The sequence below is a fragment of the Rhinopithecus bieti genome, unplaced genomic scaffold (assembly GCF_001698545.2).
Source record: "Rhinopithecus bieti isolate Rb0 unplaced genomic scaffold, ASM169854v2 scaffold_3858, whole genome shotgun sequence".
In the NCBI taxonomy this organism is placed as follows: domain Eukaryota; kingdom Metazoa; phylum Chordata; class Mammalia; order Primates; family Cercopithecidae; genus Rhinopithecus; species Rhinopithecus bieti.
Genome location: NW_016804227.1, coordinates 389,946 through 410,177, shown reverse-complemented (window position 1 = coordinate 410,177; position 20,232 = coordinate 389,946). Strand labels below are relative to the sequence as shown.

The following is a 20,232-nucleotide window of genomic DNA, read 5'->3' as shown; positions in this document are numbered from 1 at the left end:
GTGTTGGGATTACAGGCATGAGTCACCTCGCCAAGCCTCTGGTGAGCATATTCTTAACTTCAAACAGAGTATCATGCATTAGAAAGACTTCTACCAATTCCAAGGAATCTAGGTGCAATTTAAAGAATTTCGGGACTACCTGAAATGCTCCTCTGATCCCCCCGTTCCAATCCTGATTAGAAGGACAAGCTCAGCCGTTTACCTCGTCTCCCACGGTGAAGGAAAGAACAGGGTACAGGTTATCTGCAGTGTCCAAACCGAGTACTGAAGAGCCTGCCAGAGTGAAATAGTGTGCTTTGGTTTGTATATTTAGTATTTTATGGAGTTACAGGGTGTTTACAGATGGGGAAGAGCTGAGTACGTTATAATTTTAAGTACATATTATTATTTGTGTTCTTTCATGACCAAAACATGAAAAGGGAAGATTTTTTTTTTTGAGATGGAGTCTTACTCTGTCACCCAGGCTGGAGTGCAGTGACACAGTTTTAGCTCACTGCAAGCTCTGCCTTCCGGGTTCATGCCATTCTCCTGCCTCAGCCTCCCGAGTAGCTGGGACTATAGGCACCCGCCACCACGCCCGGCTAATTTTTTTGTATTTTTAGTAGAGATGGGGTTTCACCGTGTTAGCCAGGATGGTCCCGATTTCCTGACCTCGTGATCCACCCGCCTCAGCCTCCCAAAGTGCTGGGATTACAGGCGTGAGCCACCGCGCCCAGCCGACTTTTTTGAAGACTGTCCAGCGGCCAGGCATGGTGGCTCACACCTATAATCCTAGCACTTTGCGAGACTGAGGCAGGCGGATCACCTGAGATCAGGAGTTCAAGACCAGCCTGGGCAACATGGTGAAACCCCGTCTCTACCAAAATACAAAAAATGAGCTGCATGTGGCGTCATGTGCCTGTAGTCCCAGCTACTCGGGAGGCTGAGGCAGAATAGCTTGAACCTGGGAGGCAGAAGTTGCTGTGAGCTGAGATTGCCATCACCGCACTCCAGCCTGGGTGAGTGAGAGTGAGACTGTCCCCCCCCCCCAAAAAAAAGACCGTCTTGCTCTGTTGCCCAGGCCGGAGTGCAATGGCACAATCTCGGCTCACTGCAACCTCTGCCTCCTGGGTTCATGCAATTCTCCTTCCTCAGCCTCCCCAGTAGCTGCGACTACAGGTGCACGCCACCACACCAGGTTAATTTTTGTATTATTAGTAGAGACAGGGTTTCACCATATTGGCCGGATGGTCTTGATCTCCTGACCTCGTGATTGGCCCACCTCGGCCTCCCAAAGTGTTGGGATTACAGGTGTGAGCCACCACACCCAGCCCAGGAAAACTCAAGACTGGAAGTGTTTATGAGTCCTCACAAATGAGAAAATGACTTAAAACATCTCAATATTGGCCTGGCGTGGTAGCTCATGCCTATAATCCTAGCAATTTGGGAGGCCAAGGTAGGAAGATCGCTTGAGCTTAGGAGTTTGAGACCAGTCTGGGCAACACGGTGAAACCTCCACAAAAATTGAAATAGGCCAGGTGCGGTGGCTCACGCCTGTAATCCCAGCACTTTGGGAGGCTGAGGCGGGTGGATCACCTGAGGTCAGGAATTCGAGACCAGCCTGGCCAACATGGTGAAACCCCCATCTCTACTAAAAACACAAAAATTAGCTGGGCGTGGTGGCATGCGCCTGTAGTCCCCGCTACTAGGGAGGCTGAGGTGGGAGGATCACTTGAACCCAAGAGGTGGAGGTTGCAGTGAGCTGAGATCACACCACTGCACTCCAGCCTGGGTGGCAGAGCGTGACTCTGTCTCAAAGAAAAATGAATACAAAATAAAATAACATCTTAAACCATCCAGATGTGGCCAGGGTCCGACTTGAGAGAAGCCCAGTGAGCCTGGCCCCAGTAACCTGCTCCCTGGGCAGTCTTCCTTCAGGTTTTAGGACGTTTCACCACCCTACAGGTGAGGTCAACCCATGTTCTAGGTTAATCAGCTCTTCTTGTTCTAGACTTAATCTCCGTTAAGTAATGTCCTTCATTGAGAAAACCAGGCTATTCCCTAGAAATCACCAACTGAAAATAGATGTCAGGGCCAGGCATGGTGGCTTGTGCTTGTAATACTAGCATTTTGGGAGACTGAGGTAAGTGGATCACTTAAGGTTAGGACTTTGAGAACAGCCTGGTCAACATGGTGAAACCCCATCTCTACTATACAAAAATTAGCTGGGCATGGTGGTGGGTGCCTGTAGTCCCTAATACTTGGGAGGCTGAGACAGGAGGATCACTTGAACCTGGGAGGTAGAGGCTGCAGTGAGCCAAGGTCGCGTCACTGCACTCCAACTTGGATGACAGAGAGACTCTGTCTCAAAAAAAATTAAAAGTGGATGCCAGATAACAATCCTGCCACCCTGCTCAAGTGCACACGTCCCACTCTGGCTCCTGCTAAGACATCCACGAAGAGACAAGACATTATGAATCACGATAGGAGACCCAGACTTCTTCCTTCTGCCAGCAGTGGTGGTTCACACCTGTAATCCCAGCACTTTGGGAGGCCATGGCAGGAGAAGACTTAGGCCAAGAGTTCAAGACACCCCCATCTCTACAAAGAACTTAAAAAAATTGGTGGGGCTGCCGGGTGCGGTGGCTCATGCCTGTAATCCCAGCACTTTGGGAGGCCAAGACGGGTGGATCACAAGATCAGGAGATTGAGACTATCCTGGCTAACATGGTGAAATCCCGTCTCTACTAGTAAATACAAAAAAATAGCCAGGTGTGGTGGTGGGTGCCTGTAGTCCCAGCTACTTGGGAGGGTGAGGCAGGAGAATGCCGTGAAGCAGGGAGGCGGAGCTTGCAGTGAGCTGAGATTACACCACTGTACTCCAACCTGGGCGACAGAGCGAGAATCCACCTTAAAAAAAAAAATAATTGGTGGGGTATTAGTACCAGCTACTCAGGAGGCTGGGGAGGTTGAGGCTGCAGTGAGCTATGACTGTGCCACTGCACTCCTGTCTGGGTGACAGAGGGAGACCCTGTCTCTGAAACACCAGTCCTCTCTACCACCTAATCTTGGGTAGGAAGCAATTGAGGCAGGAGGGTTACTCTAGGACCCCACCTGAACAGCACCTGCCCACCTTACTAAAATTGAGTCGTGGTCCAGGGCCCTCCATTACTGGACAATGCTCCTACCTCAAGGTAGGCGAGGTCTGCCTTGGCCAGGCCCTTCCAAAGCCAGCCAGAGCTTTGCCAAACATGCACCCATGCCCCACACCTTGCCCACTCAGCTCTTGTCTACTAAGTCAATTTTAACACTACCCAACGGCGAAAGTACAGGAGCACCTCCCCAGAATCAGGATCTGCTTGTTAGGAAGCAGCAGCCCTCCTAGCCATGAGGGGCACCTAACATCCCGTTTACAAGCAGTTGTTAAAAGAAAGCCACATGTTATGTAAATGCTTGATTTCTTCCATCTTGGGAAAAAAATGGTGTTTCTTTACCTAACCAAAACAGCCAGACTTTCAAGGTTTCTGCCTGGTTGGAAAAGGACATTTTAGCAAGTGAGGGGAAAAAACTGGCATCCTATTTCTAATCATCACCAGCTTTTAAAATAACTTCACTCATCCCAGAATTAAAATTACAGTAGACTCTTCCATTTCAGTAGGGCTTCCCAAATTTAAAATTGTTACATTCTATGAGCAGCTAAAAGAACTCAAAATAAAGGCAAGCATTAAATATTATGTAAGGTTTTCTTTTATTTAAAAGATCATTCACAAAATACCATATCCATAGATTTACTTTCTGTCATATAGCTGAATGTGTTAAGTGTTTGGAATTCCATTCTTACATTTAAAAGTCAACTGGATTGCCCAGAGGTTTAGATGCATTTGTTTTGTTCTTTATCTTATCCACACTGAAGATGTAAGTAGGTCATCTGAAAGCATCGGGGTTGATTGCAACCACATAATGCATGTCTTTCTGAAGTTGAGTATTGGTGTTACACAAATGGTTCTTATCTTGGAAGCAGAGAAGCTGACAGGTGGAAGGAAGGAGAGAGTGAGTTCTGTGGATTGCTGAGGCCTTTTAACAAAGACACAGTAGGAAAAGCCAAGGGTGACAGCTGGTGACCAACTACTAAGCACACTCCGCTGGGCGCCCCAGGCCACCCTGGCCCGGCCATCACCTGGCGAGGGCCTCTTCCCCAGGCTCCTGCTGCCGGCCGCCCCCAAACTGCTCCCCATAGGACAGACTGGGACTTCGGTACTGAAGGATTTTTCATCTGTTCACACACAGGGGTTCAAGCTCAAAAGCCTAACCCCTAGCACTCCCAGGTAAGTGCTGAACCCTGCACATGGGAACAATCCAGTGTGTCCCCAAGATGTGGCCACAGACCTAGACAGCTGCAGTCCTCTACGGCTATCTGAAGGTTCCTGACAGCTCTGCATAGTACAATTTAATTTAATCAAAGAAATGAGTAAAGTGCCAGATTCTAGACCCATTTTGGCTCTGAACTGAAGGGGAGGTGGGAAGCACAGTATCTCATTATGTTGCCTATACTAGGAACAGATCAACACAAACACACAGGCAACAGGGATGGGGGGAAACGCCGCGTCAGCGCTGCAGTCAGCCCAGCGCAGCGCCAGCACCACCCCCTCCACCCCCAAAGCGCCTTGGCCCAGCAGAAAAGAATCCAGCTGGCCGTTCACTGCACCCGGCCAGAGAGGGGAGCCTTGACTGCGCCCGGTGAAAGGAATGAACTAGCTGGACCACCGCCTCGAAAGAGCAGTAACAAACACGTGTGAATGCATGCAAGCATTCACTATATCTTCTCCGTGGACTCTCTACCACTCTTCTATGGCCCCCACTTTCAGTCTCACTGTTTCTCGTGTGAGCCTATCTGCTTGCACAGTTCACTGCGGAGGGGGTCATGGAGCCAGGACTCCCTCCAAATAGGAATGGAAAGGACCTTGCAGATATTTTTATCCTAGTTGTGAAAACAAGGTGCCTCCGATTCTCTATATTCATCACAGCCAGATACCAACAAGGTCCCTGCCGTTCCCTGTCAGTGACTCTGGTTTTTGTTGGAAGCCCCAGCAATACAGAACTCAACATGCAGGTGAGAAGAGAAGCACTGAGGAAATGAAAGGAAACGCCTGGAGATGGGCCACTGTCTAAAGTAAAACGAGAAAGCAAAGGAGAAAAATGAGGCAGCACTGCAGCCCAAACGCCCCCCCGACGGCGCCCACCTCCACTCCTCCAAGGAACCCCATGTGCTGCTGGGAAAACAAGGAGCAGGAGGAAAAGGACAGAAGGAAAATGGGGAAGCAGCGGAAGAAAGAAAAAAACGCACAAACAGGCACTAGATAGATACAGCAAAGCCCAGAATGTACTAAAAACCACTTGTTAACAGCTGACATGCACTCACAAGCTGTGTTTCCGCTGTGAGGAGGCCAATGGCAGGTGCAGGAGTGGCGGCTGCAGGACGGCTGCCCGGGGACTCACCAGGCTGTGGTCCTGCTCTAACCCCCCACGCCCCATTCCCTCCCAGCCGCAGGCTCATTCTTGCTCCTTTTGAACGACTTCCTCTCTAGGTCTGGCACCCCCGAAGATAGCAGAGTTGGGATTGGCTACTTGATTGAGGGGCGTCGCGACTGTTCGAGGTTTAAGCTGGAGTCGTGGTCTCTGTGCTCTTTCCTCTGGAGGAGAAAAAGCAGAGTCCGTCAGTGTGTGGATCCCATTCCACATCCAGCAAAACGATCACGCTGATGTTGCTGTCAGCAACCCAGCCCACTTTCTAAAATTCACCTGGCCTGCTACCCCATCAGCAGACGCTCTAATGACCAAAGTGAACTTGCTATTCTGGAGAATGCGGGGATCTATGCCGACAACTCTGTGAACGTGGAGTGTGTGCCACAGGAATGCCAAGGCCCCATGGAGTGTGAACCTGATGATCCCATCAGGACAAGATGCCCTCCACTGACACACGAGCCCGTACCTTCTGTGGGTTCTCTGAAATCCATGTTGGATCCGCGGAGGGGAGGGCCATCTCTGAAGCGGCTGCCCATGGGGGGGCCTGTTCGCCGGTCACCTGGGCGACTACCTCCCCTGCCCCCTAAGAAGTCATCCCTGAAGCCTGAGGAAGAAACAGGACATTGAAATACTTTTCAAACTATCGTCTCCAAGCTGCTTATAGAATAACGTTCTGGGAATTGTTTGAGTTTAATTTTAAATTCTTTAGTTTGTCCAGTATCTGAAGTATCTCCAAAATAAAGTGTGTTAAAAATGGGTCCAAATGCCAATGTGGAGTACTGGCAGTGCTAATAGACTTCCCAAAGAAAAAGGAATCAGGATCTTAGGAGAGCAAACAAATGAGCTGTTTACATGTTCAGCTTGCAGGAAAAGTAGAAAAATATTAATACCACGAAACTGTATTTTAATATGGCTTAAAGTAAAACAAGAAAGCCTCAAAGCAGGTTGAATCCTATTTTCTAATATAAATCTATACAGTTATTTTAAAAGATAAACCTGAAATTTAGAAGTATTTACAACTTAGAACACAAAATCACAAGAAAAGCTATATGAAGACAAAATAAAAATACAAAGTCCCAATTTTCCTGTTTTGGCTGCATTTCAGGTGTGGGCCATTCTACAAGCAAAGCACCTGTGTGGTAAACAAAGCAGTTATCCCCAAAATTGGCCATGCCCTACAGAGGGCATAAGCAGACAGCACAGGGCCTCACCCCCACCGGTGCCTCCTCGGGGCAAAGCGTTCTTTCTCCATTCATTTGTGTGCCTGCTAAGTGGGCTCTTGGCAGAAGTAAACTGCATCTCATTTAGAAATGCTGGAATTCTCACTGGTGTGTAGGAGCAAAGAGTATTTTCTCAATGGTCTTAAGGGGCCTTTAGGCTTGTACTTAAGTGAAACCTAAGCTTTAACTGTGTAACTACTGAGGTTAACATTTAGTAAAAAGAGCGGTTCACGACTGTAATCTCAGCACTTTGGGAGCCCGAGTGGGAGGATCACTTGAGTACAGGAGTTCAGGACCAGACTCGGCAACACAGTGAGACTCAGTCTCTACAAAAACACAAAAATTAGCTGGGCATGGTGGTGCATGCCTGGGGTTCCAGCTACTCAGGAAGCTGAGGGAGGAGAATCACTCGAACTCAGAAGGTGGAGGGTGCAGTGAGCCGAGATCGCGCCATTACACTCCAGCCTGGGTGATGAAGTGAGACTCTGTCTCAAGGGAAAAAAAAATAAAACTGGCAAAAAGAAGTTAAAACGTAATTAAACAAATGAGCTTGCTGCTGTTGGCTGCACACTCAGGGGTGGCCACTGCTACTCTGCAAGTGTGGTGCCAAGGCTCCAAGCTTTCAGGGAGCTCGTCTTTGAGAAGAACCCTCAGAGCCCACGGTATGCACTACACAGTCATTTTCATTATCCACAGATTCCATATTTGCAAATCCACCCAGTTGCTAAAATTCACGTTTAATCCCAAGCTGGATACCAGCGGCATTTCTGCAATCAGTCCTGGACCTGCACAGATGCGACGATCCCAGCTGAGGCAGAAAAAGACAACGCTCTGCTTGTTTCAGTTCTTAACTGTCAAGTCTTTTCACGATGAGTGTTGGGTTTTTTCCGGTGACATGGCTGTCTAAAGTGGCCCCAGGTGCAGTGTGAAGTGCCGTCTGCTGTTCCTAAGTGCAGGCTGGCTGTGAGGTGTCTTACAGACAAAACCAGCGTGGGACAAGCTTTCTAACAGGCTGAAATGATGGCATCACAGACTATTTACTATAGCTGGCCCTGAGTTCAATGTTAACACTACTAAATAAATCAACACTAACATTAAATGAGGCGTCTTTAAAATGAAGGTCACATACGCCGGGCGCGGTGGCTCACGTCTGTAATCCCAGCACTTTGGGAGGCCAAGGTGGGCGGATCACCTGAGGTCAGGAGTTTGAGACCAGCCTGATCAACATGGAGAGACCCCGTTTCTATTTAACATATAATAATTAGCTGGGCTTGGTGGTGGGTGCCTGTAATCCCAACTACTTGGGAGGCTGAGGCAGGAGAATCGCTTGAACCCGGGAGGCGGAGCTTGCAGTGAACCGAAATCGCGCCACTGCACTCCAGCCTGGGCAACAGAGTGAGCCTCGGTCTCCAAAAAAAAAAAAAAAGTCATATAAAGCAATGTTAGGTATGATCAGCTGACGAAAATGTGCTCCGAGGCGCACAAGAGCAGTGCCACAGTGCCTCATTCAGTGTTCTAGCAACTCCACAGAACAACCTCCAAGGACGAGCAAGCGCCGACTGCATCACCCTCCCTGGTGGGGCTGATTTCTATTCTTTAAAGGTGGCAAGGGTTTTGGAAACCAATCAAGGGATCTCACACCCAGTTCAGAGACTGAGTTAAATAATATCAATTTTAACAAACCAAGTAATGAAAACAAGTCTAAACAGATGTAGACCAATAGGAGCACCGCTTTAGGGGAAATACACTGGGAGGCATATAGTCGAGTATAAGGTCCTTTACAGTCTTTTACCCACCACATTACACAGTTCAGTGAACAAGCCTAGTCAGTATTCCAACATTTAACTTCACGTTTCCCCCAAACTAAACTGTGAACTGTACCCTTCCACATGAGTACAAAGTTTACACCCTTTACTATGAGATTAAATGATTTCGACCACCAATGTCCAGCATGAAACAAATCAGCTCACACCACGCCGGTGAAGCAGATAAACACAACTGCTACTTGTGTGTCCAGGTGCGTGATGGTGCATAAGAGCCCAGCAGAGACAAATATCGGTGTGCATTAACACCAAGTGAAAGTCTCATTTCAAAATCTCCTAGGAACTAAGCAGCGGGAAATTAGGCAGGAAAGGAGAGGTCTGCCATGAACAAGGATCTCTCATCAAATCTGTTGGTGGGTTTCTAGGAAGCAAAATAATTATGAGAATCTTCGGAGTTTTCTTTACAAAGCTTAGATTAACACTGGCTATTTCTGATGGTGAAATGTTTTTGCTTTCTTTGTACTTTTCTGTTGCTCTATTTTGTTTTTTACAATGAGCACGTTTCACTAAAAAAAAAATTCCATCCTATTAAAAAGTAAAAAAGATCTACTCTCACAAATAACGTATAAAGTATCAAATGAGCCATTACTCTATCGAGTGAGCCCACATCAGGTTTGAGGTGTCACCAAAACATTGCAGTTCCCACTGGAACTGGTGGCAGCAAGGCCATGGCCGTGTTCACTGTGTCTCTGCTTGGGCGCCAGTGGCCAGGCTAAGCCAAGGGTAGAAAGACGTTAGGATGTGGGCAACGTCTATAGTACCTGCAAATACCAAAGTGTCAGGGGAAAGGCTGTGCCCGGAGCTGCTGGTTGGCTCTGAGAAGACAGCTGCTGCACGTTTCAATCAGAGACCAGCTTATACATAAAACTACAGACTGACTCCACCATACTGCACTTTTATGAATAAGCTCATTTCTGACTGGCTACAGGACTTTTAAGAACTATATTATTCAACAAATAGTCACCTGTTTAGCCAAAGCTGAGTTTTTAAAAACCTCAGACTCACAAGACAACGTGCACCAGTCCCTCCCATACTTACCCATTACTTTACACCAGTTTTGTTTTGATTGGGGGACGGTGCTGACCTTCTATACAGCACAGTATGAGAGCACATCCCAAATTTGTGGGAAAGAAAACAAATTTGTTTCTTTTCCTACCTTTCTGCGTTACGACTGAAGTTTTTATCATGTATATACAAAAAAAATTTATCCTTTTGTAATTAAAAAACAGAAAACAGAGATGAAAAAAATGCTGAAAATCAATCACCCTGCAGAGCAGACGCCTGGTGCGCAGACTGATGCTTTGTGCTACGACACCAGCTGGTCTGCCCGGGTTGGCTAAGAGAAAGAACGGCGAAATGGATCATGTCCACCATGAAGGGACTGGACCTCCCCACAATCCTCCAAGAAAAAAATAGGCCATCAGCATGACCTTTTACCATGTAAGAGCCCAAACCTCTATCCTATGTTTTCTAGAAGGAACAGTACTTCTCTTGGTGCCATACACAAAACCACCGAGGAGTTTCCCTGGGCGGGAGTCTGAGAAAGACTGCTGAGTGAGATCAAGGACCCAGGAGCTGCAGGCTAACAAAGGTGACCACACAATGTGCGTGGGGCTCACCTGCCCACAGTGTGGAGCCTTCAAGTCCTGCCCCCACAGGCTCTAACAGAGGCTTACTTGCACGCCTGGGCACCTTGCAGGAGAGTTATTTGTTAAAGCAACTAAATAAGTAGTCCAGCCAGGCGAACTACTCACAAGAAACAGACAGCAGCAGCAAGGCCCCTAGGAAAAATTAAGTGGTGATGCTTTAAATACTGATACCAGAATTGAAGTCATCCCAGGAATCCCATCCACCTCTAGGTTCTCGAGAGCTACCCATTCCTGAGGATACACAAAAAAGATAAAGTTGAGGCCGGGCGCGGTGGCTCAAGCCTGTAATCCCAGCACTTTGGGAGGCCGAGACGGGAGGATCACGAGGTCAGGAGATCGAGACCATCCTGGCCAACATGGCAAAACCCCGTCTCTACTAAAAAATACAAAAAACTAGCCGGGTGAGGTGGCGGGCGCCTGTAGTCCCAGCTACTAGGGAGGCTGAGGCAGGAGAATGGCGTGAACCTGGAAGGCGGAGCTTGCAGTGAGCTGAGATCCGGTCACTGCACTCCAGCCCGGGCGACAGAGCAAGACTCCGTCTCAAAAAAAAAAAATAAATAAATAAAATAAAGTTGAGGTCGTGTCATTACCTTGCTGTGCAAACATGGAAAAATTCATTTGGAAGACATACAACTCACGTGGTGGAAGGTTCAGTGAAATCATTTTAAGAGTTTTTGCTTCCAACAGAAAAAAACCACACCAAAACAAAACAAAAACCAGGCTTGCAGAAGCATCAGCCGTTCTTTCTAGGATTTTACGCAAACTTTTAAGAGCTCACAAGAACCTATCACACCTATGAGATAATCGAGTTCTACTAGGAACGTTCACGAGCTGGAATTGGTAGGCATACTGTAAGTCTTTATGTTCAGCTTAGAAGAACCAATCACCTCTATCATCTGGTCCACCTTTTCTGAATCCAAAGCCACCTTTGTCTTGTTTTCTGCCTTCTGCAATGTCCACACGAAGTGACCGATCGCCCAACAGCTAATGATAAGGGGAAAAGAGTGTAAGTATTGGCAAAGAAGAGAATCTCAACTGTTCTGACAGAGAAAACCTGAGGATACTTACTGCACCATCGTATGTCAAGGCTTCCTTAAGGGAATCCACTTCATCGAATTCTACATAGCAGAATCCTGGAAAAGAAAAAACCCCGATTTCCTCAAGTAATTCTGGGTTAAAGATGTGGGAAGATCCTATTCATACTATTTCTCCACATCACAACTACCAATCTGTTGTCTAGATGCTGGCAGACTAGGAGAGCCTGAAGAAGCACACTTTACTATCAGCAGATAGAACCTAACTGGCATTCCTCCCTCTCAATTCTATTCTATCAGTCAGAAAATGCTAACTGAACATGCACTGAAATAGCAGCTGCGTTTCTAGAAAGCTTTCTTCTTATTTCAACCATAATATTCAAACCTTTCTCAGGCCATTTGCAGAGCTCTTCTGACTCCTGAATGACTATTCAATCTAAGTGAGGATGAGATTTCACAGATTTCAAATTTGGTACCTAAAATTCTTTGAAGAAAGAGGCTTAAAGTGCCGATTTAACTTACTACTCAGGTAGTTGATATCAAATTTGCTTCACAAGGCTAAAAACATATCCTTGGCAACTAGGGCATTCTTCTCTGAATGTTAATTAAAAGACAGATGGCCTGGGTCCAAGGACATGTTACTGACAACCTGTGTCCCTGATGCCAAGGGTCTGACATTGCCCCTTCCTTGCTGTCTGCAGTCTAAATCCAGTTCATTACTCCCCAGATGCTGGTACTGCACGCTGCATGCCCTCTCCCCCAGCATCCTTGCCCTGTATAATAACTTAATAATCACACTTCACCTTTGAAGCCCACTAGACCGCAAGTGCTTTGAAGGCCTGAGTCCAAACTTCCCGTTTACCAACTGTGTGTGAACAACATACTGCCTTGGAGGCCGGGCACGGTGGCTCATGCCTGTAATTCCCGCACTTTGGGAGGCCAAGGCGGGCAGATCACCTGAGGTCGGGAGTTCGAGACCCGCCTGACGAACATGGAGAAACCCCGTCTGTATTAAAAATACAAAATTAGCCGGGCGTGCTGGCACATGCCTATAATCCCAGCTACTAGGGAGGCGGAGGCAGGAGAATCTCTTGAACCTGGGAGGTGGAGGTTGTGGTGAGCCGAGATTGCGCCATTGCACTCCAGCCTGGGCAACAAGTGCGAAACTCCATCTCAAAAAAACAAACAAACAAAAAACATACTGCCTTGGCTGGAGGGATGTCCCCCCAGCTTTCCTCCCTAAGTGGATTCAGTATTGAGAATAATGGAGAAAACTATCCCTGACTTCACAGAGGCAACAGACGCCCTATCATGGACCTCATCTTCTAGAGCTGCTCAAGTGAAGATGGTCCTCTATGAGCCAAACTCCAAAGCCTGCAGCGACTGAACCAGCCCAAAGGCTAGGCTCACCCACACACTCCTACCCAAAGTTTAATTCCTAATGCTTGCTAGCAAGCAAACTGGTGGAGCTTACTTTCACAAATGTAACTAACATATTTGCTTTCACTGTTTGATTACACACTACATGTGGCTTCAGATTCTCAAGTCAAAAAGATTAAGAATGCCACCGACACACAAAACCACCCAGGTCAGCAAGGCCTTCTCGACTGCTGGCATAGCTCCTGGCCATAAGTTACCCCATACTTGTCACAGATGTGCTTTTGGGTGGATTATGCGGGCCAAACATCCTGAGATCTAGCATTGTGCACTTACGAAGCAGGCACACTTCCTTCAGGAAGCCCTGCAGGCAGGAGACTGCTGCACGGATCCCTTCTTCCTGCTTTTTGCTCCCACACCCTACAGACACACAACCTATAGACACCACATCTGAAATCTCAGCCAGTCCTCCCAAGCACACTCTCCAAATTTACAAATGCACACTGACAGCGCTAGCTTCTTTTCTTCTGGGTTTTATGACAACTGGATGACAGGATAACTACCAAGAAAAATCTACGAGTCATTCCAGGAGAAATGTGCCTAAGAGTCCTCAGTGCTATTCCTCTCTCTCTTGGGGAACTCCTTTACTGGCAGACAGGACTGCTGTAGAGGTCAGGCTCACAAACCTGGGCATACACCATGTATTTCTACGAACTACACTGTGTACAAAACATTTTCCCCTAAGTGAACTGAAGAGCTATGAGTTGAAGAGTTATGCTTCTTTCAACTACGTAGACCAGGCAAATGCTTAAAATACTTTCCTGATTGGAGCCTCTGGCTCACAAATCTATTTTTATTTAGAACCCCTTCCCATCCTCCCCCACCCCCTTACAGTAATATGCAGTAAGGATCCTCCAAACTCACCTTTAAATTTATCTGTGTCTTTGTCTCTGACTAGCCGTATACTCCTTATGCTGAGATCCTTAAAGATAGCATCTATGTCGCCCTGAACGGTATTAAAAGGTAGATTTCCTACGTAGGCTGTGTAGGGGGGCTCTGTGGGCAACTCCTTCTGGCTACGGGAACCATGGCCACCAGCACTGCCGCGGGACCTATGAGGGGAGACAAACAGATTCAAGTGTGCCCAGCGTGGAACAAGCAAAACAAGTAAAGTAGTCTTCCGCTGAGCTACGCCACCAACGCAACGCCCCAGGTGAGGCACTCTGCTCGAATGCACCATAAGACTGTTATAGCTGGGCGCGGGGGCTACGCCTGTAATCCCAGCAGTTTGGGAGGCTGAGGCAGGCGGATCCCAAGGTCAGGAGATCAAGACCATCCTGGCCAACATGGTGAAATCGTGTCTCTACTAAAATACAAAAATTAGCTGGGCATGGTGGTGCGCGCCTGTAGTCCCAGCTACTAGGGAGGCGGAAGCAAGGGAATCACTTGAACCAGGGAGGTGGCAGTTGCGGTGAGCCGAAATCATCCCACTGCACTCCAGCCTGGCAACAGAGTGAGACTCCGTCTCAAATTTAAAAAAAAAAAAAAGACTATGTTATAGAGAATGGCCAGAGAAAGAAAAAAAAGGAAAAGAAAATTTTTTTGAGATAGACTGTCACTCTGTCGCCCAGGCTGCAGTTATCTCAGCTCACTGCAACCTCTGCTTCCCGGGTTCAAGAGATTCTCCTGTCTCAGCCTCCTGAATAGCTGAGATTACAGGCATGTGCCACCACACCTGGCTAATTTGTGTATTTTTAGTAGAGACGGGGTTTCACCATGTTGGCCAGGCTGGTCTCCAACTCCTGACCTCAGGTGATCTGCCTGCCTCAAGCCTCCCAAAGTGCTGAGATTACAGATGTGAGCCACCGTGCCCTACCCAAACATAACATACCTTCCTAAGACAACTGCTTCTCTCCTAGTCACTCAGAATCTGTATCTGCAGTATTTATGTCCTAAAACCTAAGCAAATACCCTCCTTCACACACCGTGGTGCTAAGAAATACAGAAATGGACCATCTAGAAGTAATGTTGTACTGAGATGAAGGATTACTGAAGTTGCTTAAGTTTAACACATTCACACATAATATAATTATTTCTCCTATAGCTTGAACCTGGGACGCGGGGCTTACAGTGAGCCAAGATCATGTCACTGCACTTCAGCTCGGGCGACAGAGTGAGACTCCGTCTCAAATAAATATATTTATTTATTTATTTCTCCTTATTGCCTGATTATGGGCATAAGAATGTCCTAATAAAAATTTTATATGTTACACAGCAAGTACTGACGTACATAACACTCTCATGCAATACTTCACAGGGTCCTCAAATACATGGCGTGCATTACCAATCCATTTCAACCTCAATGTCGTCTCCTCAGCTGTATCAAGCGTCGTTTACTCTGCATAGGTACTGGTTTAAATCCAGCCTCTGTCACGTACTAGCATATGACCTTGAGAAGTTTTTCAACTTCTCTAAGCTTTATTTATTTGTAAAATTGAGTTAATCCTAACACAGCACTTTGTGAGGCTGAGGTGGATCACTTGAGGTCAGGAGTTCAAGATCAGCCTAACATGGTAAAACCCCGTCTCTACTGAAAATACAAAATTAGCTACGTGTGGTGGCGCATGCCTGTAATCCCAGTTACTTGGGAGACTGAGGCAGGAGAATCGCTTGAATCCGAGAGGTGGAGGTTGCAGTGAGCCAAAATCGCGCCACTGCACTCCAGCCTGGGCAACAACAGCGAAACTCCATCTCAAAAAAAAAGAAAAGAAAGAAAGAAAAGGAAAGGAAGGAAAGAAAAGAAAGAAGAAAGGAAAGAAAGGAAATAAATAAATAAATAAATCAGAATATAGTATAACTAGATGATTGTATCAAAATGATATTGCCATGGGAATGCCCCAGGAGAGACTCAAAGTCGTTAGGAGTGGAAAGCCAAGACAGCCAACATTTGTTTTCAAGCAGGTCAGCATAAAGGGCATGTGTGCAGGTATACAGCAAGGATTTCGCAAACAGGGCAGAATAGTCACTTCTGCATTCACCAGCATCATCTAATTGTACCATTATTTCAACCTTATTGTAGACTTGAAAATTTTCAAAATAAAACATTTGGAAAACTCAGGAGGAAAAAAAAAAATTAAGGGGGTGATTTTTTTTTTGAAACAGACGTTTAACCCATTTCCTGTCTGCTCCAAGGATACTGTGCTGGCAGCCAGCTGCAGTTTTTTTTTCCTAAACGGGAAATGCGTTCGAATAAATGAGATCCTTCACGACAACCAAAGACCTGCTCAAAGTCACCCTCTTTGCAGGGGAAATATTAATATGCATCTCAGAGGGCAACTGGGTCTTTCATCTACATGCTGCTAGAAACACAACGGAAATTCCACTTCTTCCTGAAGAACTTCCAGGTGTCTTGCAGACAAGCACTATTCAATAAAGCATGTTTCTGGCCAGGCGCGGTGGCTCAAGCCTGTAATCCTAGCACTTTGGGAGGCCGAGACGGGCGGATCACGAGGTCAGGAGATCGAGACCATCCTGGCTAACACGGTGAAACCCCGTCTCTACTAAAAAATACAAAAAACTAGCCGGGTGAGGTGGCGGGCGCCTGTAGTCCCAGCTACTCGGGAGGTTGAGGCAGGAGAATGGCATAAACCCGGGAGGCGGAGCTTGCAGTGAGCTGAGATTCGGCCACTGCACTCCAGCCCGGGCGACAGAGCGAGACTCCGTCTCAAAAAAAAAAAAAAAGCATGTTTCTAAAGTAGAAGGGTCAACCAAGCTGTGATGATTCTTAGATGGTAAAAAAAAAAATTTTAAGTTTCCAAATTCACAATTCTGGTACTTTCCAACAGGAAGTTCCACGTTCTGTTCTAAGACCACCAGAAAACAGGTTTGTAAGTGAACTGCATCCTACCTGCCCACTTCTCCCATCTTTCCGGGTCTAGCAAATGTGACTTATTTTGCATTTCAATAACCTTCCCAATAGTACTTTATCGCTGGTATCTCCAAAACTATAAATCCTAAAATATTTTCAATAAGATACTATTTAGCACTGGATAATAAATACATGAGTTGCAGTATAAGGTCGGGCCCAGTAGCTCATGCCTGTAATCCCAACGGTTTGGGAGGCTGAGGCAGGAGGATCACTTAAGGTCAGCAGTTCAAGACCAGCCTGGGCAACACAGTAAGACCCCATCTCTATAAAAAATACAAAAAATTAGCCGGGAGTGATGGTCCACACTTGGAAGTCCCAAGCTACCTGGCAGGCTGAGATGGGAGGATCACCTAAGCCCAGGAGGTTGTTGCTGCAGTGACCTGTGATGGCGCTACTGCACTCCAGCCTGGGTGACAGAGACTGTCTCCTATAGAAAGAAAAAAAAAAAAAAAAAAAAAAGCCAGGCGCGGTGGCTCATGCCTGTTAATCCCAGCACTTTGGGAGGTCAAGGTGGACGGAATACCTGAGGCCAGAAGTTCAAGACCAGCCTGGCCAACATGGTGAAACTCTGTCTCTACTAAAAATACAAAAATTAGCCGGGTGTGGTGGCACACACTTGTAATCCCAAGCTACTTCAGAGCCTGAGGTGGAGCTTGCAGTGAGCTGAGACTGTGTCACTGCGCTCCAGCCTGGGCTACAGAGCCAGACTCCATCTCAAAAACAACAACAACAACAACAAAACCCAAACAAACGAAAAACAAGACACAGTATAAACGTGTCGAAAACCATAAAAACAGAGGGTGAATGTTAAAAAAAAAACTTTAAATTCATTACTCAACATTAAACATCTAGCAATGTGTAATGATGTTAAAAGACTGCTTTGTATGTAAGCAGCTCACAGCTGTGTGGGGCATATAAAACACGTGTATATATGCAGATATGTTTCTGTGTATAAATGTGTAACATATACATAAAAACTAAAAAGGAGGGTGAGGATGAAGAGAGATGAAAAACTCTCAGTGTTTGATGTAGTTGCTGAGTAAGGAAAATGGAGGTGCGAAGGCTTGCTAATTGTGCTTGAACTTACAGAGTAGAGGAACGGTGGAACTGAGATCAGGCCAGACTTGACCCCTGATTGAGCATAGGAAGCCCATGTGAATGCCATTAAGATGATGGGGCACTGCTAAAAATGCACTAGGATAGGAAGGTGGCTCTGGCTTTGGAAAAGATAGAGAAATCTAGTTTGGGGCAATCTGTTTTTGAAAAATTAGCACATTGCCAAATGGCAGCACCTAACAGCTAACTGGTGATATAATTCTGGAGCAAAGATACACCAAAGCCCACCAAATTGCTCAACTTACTCGTGCCTCACAAAACCGCCAGTGGCTTAATACCCTAGACTTTTCAATAATTACCAAAACAGTCCTAAATATTACCACACCCTACCTGATGTAGTCCCTTCTCCAGGTCTTAGGCACTTTTTACCTTTTCATCCCATTCAATGAAATCACCAGGGGCAGCGGGGCTGGGCCATGGAGGTAGACTTCACTCAAGCTAGCACGGATGAAGTGTCCACTGTGTGACAGTCACTTGAGACACAAACCCCAGGGTGTCCATCACATAGGATGACACAGATCTGTTACCCACCAATTCATTTACAAAATCAAATGTCAGAAAACGCTGAGCTAAAATGTCTGACATGTTTCACGAGATTCAAGTTTGGGAGATTACTATCTAAACAAACAAGCTGTGCTTTGTGAAATTCAGCACCTTCCTACACATCAGTAACAACACGGGAGAACAGATGCACCTGACACCTTAGAGAGCTTGATGGAGGGCCTCTGCCAAATTACCTCTGTACCTACGTTTTCTTGCCTATTATTTTTCAAACATTGATTTTATAAAGTTTAAAACTGACCATAAAAACATTTCATAAGTACCAAGTGCTATGTAAAAGTTTAACAATTCTACCATGCTCCTGGGTAGACCGACAGGCTTGAGGCTACACTGGGCTGGCAGGAGTGTGTGTAGAACAGGAACAGATCAGCAGAGCGTGTCAATTCAGGACACCTGAAGTCAAGGTCTGTGCTGGAAACTCCCTGCCACTACTAAGCGGTGTCCTTTCTACTGCCCATTAGGGACAGTCTATTGATTATGAAAGATTAACGTAGTCAATTACAGCCTCAGTAATTTAGGAAATCCCACTCTCAGCTCCAAGTGTGACTAAAATCCTTGACAGGCGAATCACTTTTCCTTACTCAAATCAACCACATATCTTCATGTCTACAAAGGGTGGAGAGAGTGTAGAGAAGGCACAAACTTAAGACCCAGTTTCTGCCCTCAAGGAGCTGGTAACTTGGAAAGGAGAAATCATATCACAAGCAAAGGACTGCAAAAAATCCAGGAGACAGCAATGAGAACAGTCTCTCCGCGATGGAGCAGTTGGGAGCCAGGATATACGGCACAGCAGAGGGCAACAGAAGCGGGACTCCACTTCCAGGTGGCAGATGGGGCCAATACTGAACCCTTAGGATGAGACAGAAAAGATGTGTAGGTGTCAAAGGGGACTGAGAGGGTAACTATAAAAAGAAGCCAATGTAAAGAGTAGATGTTATGAGGGTAGGGATGTGATCCAGTAAGTAGATGCAACAGAAAGTCGAGTGCTCAAGGCTGGGCACAGGCATGTGGCTCCGGCCTGCAGTCCCAGCACTTTGGGAGGCTGAGGTGGGAGAATCACTTGTCAAGTGGGCAACAGGGCAAGACCATTCCTCCAAATTATGAGACACGTCTCATTTAGTCCTCCCAACAGAGGAGTTTCTAGCTCTCATTTGGGGAAAGTAAGGCTCAGGAGGGTAAAGTAGCATAAACCAAAGAAAATGACTGGGCAGACGCCATGGCTCACACCTGCAATCCTGGCACTTTGGGAGGCCAAGGCAGGGAGATCACTTAAGCTCAGGAGTTTGAGACCAGCGTGGGGAACACGGCAAAACCCCATATCTACAAACAGGTAACGTTTGGGATTTTGACAATCATCAAAAATGGTTAAGCTCTCAAAGGTCAAGCCTTTTATTTGATAAATACCATTTATACTACCTATTATAAACCATAACAGTATAGAGAAGAGCAGTCACTTAAAAACAAAGAGTAGTAGGTAATGGGTATACAGAACAGGTCACTATATTATGCTTTGGTTCATGTTTTAAATTTTCTACATTTTTCTGTAATGTTTTGCATATTCAAACAATCCAACTATACAAAGTCATCTTTGCAAAAACTGGGAAAAACTGAACACTGGATACTGGAAAACCTGTTGGTTAAAGAAAAAAAAAACCAAAAAACTAAGCCCTTATCTGCTAGAAACATACTCAAGTATGAAAAGCATGTAAGAGGCTGGGTGTGGTGGCTCACGCGCCTGTAATCCCAGCACTTTGGGAGGCTGAGGCAGGTAGATCACGAGGTCAGGAGTTTAAGACCAACCTGGGCGACCAACATGGTGAAACTCCATCTCTACTAATAATACAAAAATTAGCTGGGCACAGTGGCAGGCACCTGTAATCCCAGCTACTCGGGGGGCTGAGGGAGGAGAATCGCTTAAACCCGGCTTGGAGGGGCGGGGGATGGGGTTGGCGGAGGCTGCAGTGAGCTGAGATCGTGCCACTGCTCTCCAGCCTGGGAGGCAGAGACTCCATCTCAAAAAAA

The 20,232-nt window shown here is 46.5% G+C and overlaps 1 protein-coding gene across 1 annotated transcript in view; it reads right to left on the bottom strand.

Moving 5' to 3' along the window:
• Positions 1-3,703: 3,703 nt before the first annotated feature.
• EIF4H (eukaryotic translation initiation factor 4H) overlaps positions 3,704-20,232 on the bottom strand; it is a 29,001-nt gene continuing 12,472 nt past the window's right edge. Inside the window, exons 3-7 of the mRNA XM_017867327.1 lie at positions 13,530-13,717; positions 11,263-11,327; positions 11,082-11,178; positions 5,969-6,106; positions 3,704-5,669 (exon numbers count right to left, since the gene is read on the bottom strand). Coding sequence (XP_017722816.1) covers positions 5,530-5,669; positions 5,969-6,106; positions 11,082-11,178; positions 11,263-11,327; positions 13,530-13,717 — 628 coding nt within the window. The 3' untranslated portion in view covers positions 3,704-5,529. The remainder of the gene's footprint in view (positions 5,670-5,968; positions 6,107-11,081; positions 11,179-11,262; positions 11,328-13,529; positions 13,718-20,232) is intronic.